This window comes from Sander lucioperca, chromosome 6 (genome assembly GCF_008315115.2).
Source record: "Sander lucioperca isolate FBNREF2018 chromosome 6, SLUC_FBN_1.2, whole genome shotgun sequence".
NCBI classification, from domain to species: domain Eukaryota; kingdom Metazoa; phylum Chordata; class Actinopteri; order Perciformes; family Percidae; genus Sander; species Sander lucioperca.
Genome location: NC_050178.1, coordinates 5056840 through 5064156, shown reverse-complemented (window position 1 = coordinate 5064156; position 7317 = coordinate 5056840). Strand labels below are relative to the sequence as shown.

At 43.1% G+C, this 7317-nt stretch overlaps 1 protein-coding gene across 1 annotated transcript in view; it reads right to left on the bottom strand.

Annotated features, from left to right (window-relative positions):
- Window positions 1–6100, bottom strand: part of gnai2b (guanine nucleotide binding protein (G protein), alpha inhibiting activity polypeptide 2b) — a 53992-nt gene extending 47892 nt beyond the window's left edge. Inside the window, exon 1 of the mRNA XM_031301496.2 lies at window positions 5308–6100. Coding sequence (XP_031157356.1) covers window positions 5308–5425 — 118 coding nt within the window. The 5' untranslated portion in view covers window positions 5426–6100. The remainder of the gene's footprint in view (window positions 1–5307) is intronic.
- Between the last annotated feature and the right edge of the window lie 1217 nt (window positions 6101–7317).

Here is a 7317-nt window from a genome sequence, read left to right as displayed (position 1 = left end):
AACATTTATACAATATTAATTACTGCAATTTACATAGAATTTCTTTGTTACTTTGGAAAGCCTGATAACTAGGGATGTCCCGATCAGGTTTTTTTGCCCTCGAGTCCGAGTCTGAGTCATTTGATTTTGAGTATCTACCGATACCGAGTCCCGATCCGATACTTCTATAATATATAAAAAAAGAATAAAGAAGAGCGAAAAAACAGATACAGGATGTTCCTTATTTTTTATTTAATTCACCTTATTTTAACATTCAACAACTCTGTTAACAAACAGAGCACTTCTGTTACATATCTCACAGTTTGCTATGGCAATGTTGTTGTCATCAACTTTATAATACCTCCAGACCGCAGATATACTCGCGCTTTCTGCTTCAAGCTGCTTCCGTGTTCTACTTTGCCGGTATTTAACCAATAGCGTCTCTGCAACAAAGTGATGTCATGCCGCACGCGTTGCTGTTTCTGTGTGGAGTCAAAAGGGTCTAACTCTGTGCCACCGCATAACTATAGATGTGTTAAAAAATAATGAGAATATATATACATATATATCCGAGTCCTGATCGGGAGGTAATGTCCAATTCCGATCGAGTCTGAAACCACGTGATCGGGCCCGATTTCCGATCACGTGATCGGATCTGGACATCCCTACTGATAACCAATTTCATTATACTGGGCTATTGATCTTTTTTTCTTTTTCTTTTTTTCTATCAGATGAAGAACCTTTGAGTTCAAGTGTACCCGAACCGACACTCTTGAATGGGTCGTAAACAAGGTCTACGTCATAACATACATATATTAAAAAGGTAACAACTGGGAATACTGATGTTTAAAAATCAAAAAGTGCTGATGATGATCCTCACTTCTAGATATTGCATTACAGATTTATGCAACATTAGTTTTTCTTCCTGCTTCCAGGTCTGATAAAGGCACCAGTTACACAGAGCTCTTGAGTATGGCACAATATGGTGAAATCAGTGTTTTCTTACAACACAAAGTGGTAAGAGAAGAGTTTCCTCTAAAGTTTTCTTTTTAACTCTGTGCTGGAATATGATTTAAAGTATCATCAAAGCCACTTATAAACGTAACGGTCTCGTATTGCCAGACCTTCCTCCACCGCAGCGCGGCGAAGGAGGGTCTGACTAGTCCACACAGCATTCCGGGATGGGAGAAAAACATGCTCTGGTTTATTGGCATTTCTTTTAACCAATCACAATCATCTTGGGCGGTGTTAAGCACCTGGAAAAGCTGCGGTGCCTCTGCAAAATAGCCTCGGGAAGGAACTTGTTTTGGTGGAACGTGTGCGTTGTTTTAGTCATGCAACAGAAAACTCAGATTGGACAGATAGTCTACCTAGCTGTCTGGATTTACCCTGCAGAGATCTGAGAAAAGGTTAACCACAGTCCTCATAAATCAACCAGAGTTTAAAATGCCAACACAAAGGAAGCCCAAGGCAATGGATATCCAGCCTAAATAAGTGAAATCCGGTAGAATTTCCGTTGGCAACGGAGCAATCCCAGAAGTGGAACGTCGAGGATATAGACCTTTTAAACCTAAAAACGTGGGGTGCCTGGGTAGCTCACCTGGTTGAGCGTGCATCCCATGTACCAAGGATCAGTCCTTACCGCAGAGGCCGTGGGTTTGATTCCGACCTGCGGCCCTTTGCTGCATGTCATTCCCCCCCTCTCTCTCTCTCTCTCCTTTCTGTCTTAAGCTGTCCTGTCAATAAAGGCCTAAAATGCCCCAAAAATAATCTTAAAAAAAATAAAATAATAACTGAAAACGTGAAAGCTCTTTATGTCTGGAAACTTCCTCGACTAAATGTTCATGAACTTTGTTCTCCTCCACATAATTTGATTCTATCCATCCTATATTCCATCCCTAGACCTCGCTGACCTTACCATGAGCTGTTACATAAATCAGACACCTAGGAAGTAATCTGGTTCTTTTTGCACTTTGCGTCCTGAACAAGGTCGTCGGCAAAGACAAAACGCATTCATTTCAAAAATGGAACAGGCTTTTTATCTCCTCCGAGAACGCGTGATGAAAAAATAAAACGACTTAGCCGAATGCCGTAAAGCCATTAAAATATTTTGATGCACCCCTTTCATGCTTCAGTGGCTACCATCAAGTGACTCATCTTCTCTTTGCCAAAACAAGTTGGTATCTTCTCATACAGAAACAAGACAAATACACGACAGTGCGTTATGTCCTCAGCTAAACCTTAAAGTAAAAAGCAAACAAGCTGCAACCTCTCACTGCTTTCAGTAAATGGCCACTTGGAACGAAGCAGAGGGTGTTGTCATATTCTCTTCATTTAGTGATTTTGTTAGTCTCTGTCCTAAGCCACTGACATAATATCATGATGGGGGGTAAATACTGGTGTGGCAGTGCAGAGTAGACTTGAAAAACTACAGTGATTTTGTGGTGTGAGAATCTTCAAACAGACAGAAACAGAAAAAAAATTCTAAATACTGGACTCCTGTGTCAAAAACAACTTGACCCAGTAGGGCTGTGATTGAGATGCTTTATTCCAGGAATGGGTCGACATTTTGGTTAAAACTCTTATTCACTTTCTTACTGAGAGTTAGATAGGAAGATTGATACCACTCTCATGTCTGTGTGTTAAATATGAAGCTGCAGTGACCCGTTAGCTTAGCTTAGCACAAAGACTGGAGACAGAAGAAAACAGCTAGCTTGGCTCTGTTCAAAAGGTAACAAAATCAACCTGCTGGCATCTATAAAGCTCACTGATTAACATGTAATGTCCTATTTGTTTAATCCGTAGAAAAGCCTAAATGTAAAACTGACCAGGTTTTACAGGAGGTTATGTGCAGGACTATTTCTTGGCCAGGAGTTGTGACATCCTTTAAGTCTCCACTGGTTGCCTGGCAACTTCATGGTAACGCCATGACTCCGGGAAGTAACTGTGTGTGTTTACATTTCATTGCAGACATTCAGGGCTTGACGTTTTTGCTCACCAGCAACTGTGGCTACAGTGATGAAATATTCAGCTGTGATAATGTTTTCCAGCTCTGTTTTGTCGGCGTTAAGGCTGTTTTATGCTTCTGCGTCGAATCGACGCCATACCCCCGCAGACCCCTCTGCGTCTATGCCGGACCCTACGGCGTAGCCTGATGTGCACCTCTCGAAAAATGTAACTACACGTCGCAGCGACGCACGTTGCTCGGCCGTGGCTTGGTACCGTTGCATTTCCCTGACTCATTTCCTGGTTCTCCTTCTCCATACACAACATGAAATCAAGGAGAGGGTTAACTTTTCCTGCTAAAGATTTCCCACCGTGGTCAGAAAGAACAGGGGAGACACTTTGTTTCTCTCACTATGACTCTAGAGTCGATACTCGCGCCGAAGCTAATCACCATCACTCTCTCACTTCTCCCTCGCTCTACCACACACTCCCCACACACACACACACGCCGGCTCGACGCACACCTCAGCGCACAAGTATAAACATCAGGCCACTTACGTAGGCTACGGCGAAAGCTCTGCGTGGAGCCTCCGCAGAACCATAAAACAGCCTTTAAGCTGCTATGTGAGGGACGCAGTTACGCAGGTGTTTACAGGTGCATAGGCCTACCTACTCATCACAGGCGAGGGCGGTACTCAGTAAGAAGTAACGGTACTCATGTGGACAAAAATCAGAAGTGCCGGTACTCAGTACCAGTGATATCCAGCCCATTTCCGGCATTGGATGTGGACCATGAAAACAAGTCTAGGGAGAAGTGTATATATTATACACTTTGTATATACAAACGTATTGGTATAGTGGTCAAATGTTACTGTACTTTGAGAGCAACAAAAAGCCAGAGTCAAATTCCCTGTATTTGTTCACACTTACTTGGCCATTAAAGCGGATTCTGATTCTGATCTAAAACTGCTGTCTTTCGACTGTGGGAGGACACCAGAAGAAACCGCAGACATGGTTCTAGTTTTCTTTTATCTATATCTTTAAAAATGTTTTGCTGTTGCTGAACAAGATGCTGTTACTTTTGCTCTGTTTGCTCACAGTGATTGCCAGTCAACAACTGTCACCTAAAAGTCTCTCTGTAACAACAACTTCACTGTGTTGACATTATACACACAATTGAGATACACATCTCATTTAAAAGTGTGTTTCCATGTGTAAAGAAGAGCAGATTAAGAGTGGCTGACATGAGAAATCAAACAGGGTGAAACCATTCATTGGTTTACAGTGGAATGAAGAAAGGGCAATATATTTAACCAACATATGCTTTCTGATCTGTAGAAAATGCTTAAATAAGAGAAGGTTGCATTTAAAGAGAGAACATGGCATAACAACTACAGTTACACAAGGAGCTTTTGGTCCTCAGAGAGTAAACTTGATCCCCCATTAGCTCTCCTCTCACAAACAGTTTAGTTGAAGGGTGAAACTAAGGGCAAAACTCAGTGTTATTACTGATAATTCCTTGGCTGATAATAATGAGTGAGTATGAGTCCAGCCAAAACACCTAAAAAAAACTAGCAATCCTGCAGCACTTATCTGGATCCTGTCCTCTATAAACAGCAAGATGACACCCGAACAACTCCTACAACACACACCTCACCCCGCTCACTCCGCCAGCACACACACACACACACACACCTTTGTCAGCTGTCAGTTGAGTTGTGTGCACATTTAAATTATAGGAAAGAGAAAGATGAGGCAAGATGATGTCAAACAAAGACAGCTGAAATGGATAAGAGGGGAAGTGAGAATGTGGTAGTGGGTGGGAGGTGTGTGTTTGTTGTGTGTAGGCTACATGCAAGAAGAGTGAAATGCAGGGGTACTGTTTTTAGCAGACCAAGGATGGTTTCGCTGTATTTCTTTGTAAGAACAGACTGAAGTTCTGAAGCGTAAACCTGTCGTACTTCACAGGTTTTGATATAGACACTTGTGTTGGCTAAATAAATAATAACACAATTACAGGCTGTGTTTTAGAAACATGAACATTGAAATTGCCTCTTTTCTGTGCTATATAGCTAAAATGATTTGCATGGGTCCGGCTATTTGGAGGAACTCTAGGTGGTTTGATATCCCTAGGGGATAGTTTATGATTTGATGCTTTGTCAAGTCTAAACTTTCATTTCTTTCCCTTATTTATTTTAATTCATATTTTCACATCATCATGTTGAGCTGCTTGGTCATTGATCATACCACGTTATGTCATGTAATAAGGTGGTCTGTGGATTTACTGAATTTCACTCTAAATCTGTAGAGAGGTTTCTTTTTTGCTGCAATAATCATTCCTTTAAGGTACTTAATGTGGAGGAACCACCAGCTGTGACCTACCTAATAAAAGCAGCTTCACTTCTCTGGCTGCCTTCTCTCCGTCCTCTCGGAGGTTTTTGTCAATCATCTTTGACCTCTCCGCGGCAGCCTTATCCTCGGCGCTCACCGTACAACCCATGGCTCCAAACGCAGGGGCGCACCGTCCACTTGCGCAAAAAAATGAAGGCTTCAATGCTGATGGTCTCAGCCTGCAAGCCGATGCAACGAATAACGTTGGAGCAGCTCCCGCGTCCAGCACTGCCTTCTAGAGAGGAAAGCAGCTGATTCCAGAGTTTTTACCCACGCTTAAAGTAAGTCAATGTCCCTGTTCTCCTGTTCACGTAGGAGCTCAAATATGAAGCAGATGCAACCAAATCTTTGGTTTATTACACCAGGCTGTTTACCACCGCTGGCCCATGTCGAAACGCGCACAGCCTTCTGTCCTGCAAGCATTCACAGGCTGATTTGCCTGTGCTCGCTGCTCCGCCGCAGACTGTCGGCCTGGTGAGCAGCACGTCCCTTGGTCGCGCGACTGCTGCAGTCCTTTTCGGTGATCAATTTGGGTTGTTATCCGATATCCCTCTGACAATTGTAAGTGGTCGACCAGTCGCATCGACGTCACTCGGACAACCTGTCGCGATAGTAGTCCAATTAAAACAGGTGAGCTCTCCACGGTAGCTTGTGTGGAACCAATTAGAGGGGAAGCCAGTGAGGCGTGATTTTAGCAGTGTGGTGTGCAGACTGGAGTGGGCGCTGTGCCAGGCAGCATCATTCCTCTGCATTTCACATGGACGCAGCCTCTCAGACACCAAACACAACGTTATAAAGGAGTCTGAACTGCTCTCAGTGACTGAACTGTACAGGAGCAGGTTTGTCTTTGCAAGGATGCAGAACGGGCTGTTAAAATGGCCAATGGGTCTTTGTGTTAATTAAATACACATAGCCTAATCAGGCTGATAGAAGAGTTGGTTGACAGCGCCCCCAAATGGACATAAATAGATATTTCCTCTGGTAGCTGACGAGTAGGCTTCTAGTTGAGTTACTGGGACCTTCTGTAAAGCTATAATGATAATGGATGGATGGATACTTTATCCATCCATTAATAGGTTAGTTATACATAAACTACACACAAACAGTAAGGAACTTTGTGTTTGGTAGATTATTTCATTGTTGTAACAATGCTTCTTGGCAATAAATTGGAAAGTCTGATTATTTGCCTTTTAAATGGTGCCACATTTGTAAGGAACATGCATTTGTGGGATGAGCCACAGAGCTGAGTATGTGGGTTGCGCCCATGAAAAATTGCCAAACAGCGTTTCTTTGTTGACTCTTGTTTGGTGTTGTTTGGTGGATTGGGTGATTGAAGTCTGAAGTAACAAGACATATTGGCAATTTCACAATTTATTCATTTCACAAACAGGAGCCTCAGTAGCATGTGGAAGAACCATACACAGCCACAACAGCCTGGCACCTCCTCCTCATGCTGGTCACCAGCCTGGTCACACACTGCTGTGGGATGGCATCCCATTCTTCAACCAGCATTTGTCGCAAGTCAGCCAACGTGGTTGTGTTGGTCACTCTGGCACGAACAGCATGCCCAAGCTGATCCCACAAGTGTTCAATGGGGTTGACGTCAGGACTGCTGGCAGGCCATTCCATCCTCTCCACTCCCAAATTCTGGAGGTAGTCTCTGATTAACCAAGCTCTGTGGGGACGAGTGTTGTCATCTTGGAGGATAGAGTTTGGTCCCAGACTGTGGAGATATGGGATTGCCACTGATTGCAATAGCAACAGCAAAGAAAAGCTGTTTGGCATTGTCTGAGAAGATTTGGCTAATTTTTCTTGGGTGCAACCCACATACTCATCCCACAAATACATGTTCCTTACAAATGTGGCACCATTTAAAAGGGAACTAATCAGGCTTTCAATTGGTATAAGATTTATTGGCAAGAAGCATTGTTACAACAAAGAAATAGTCTACCAAACACAAATTCCCACTTTTTGTGCATAGTTTATATAGCAACTTTTAGA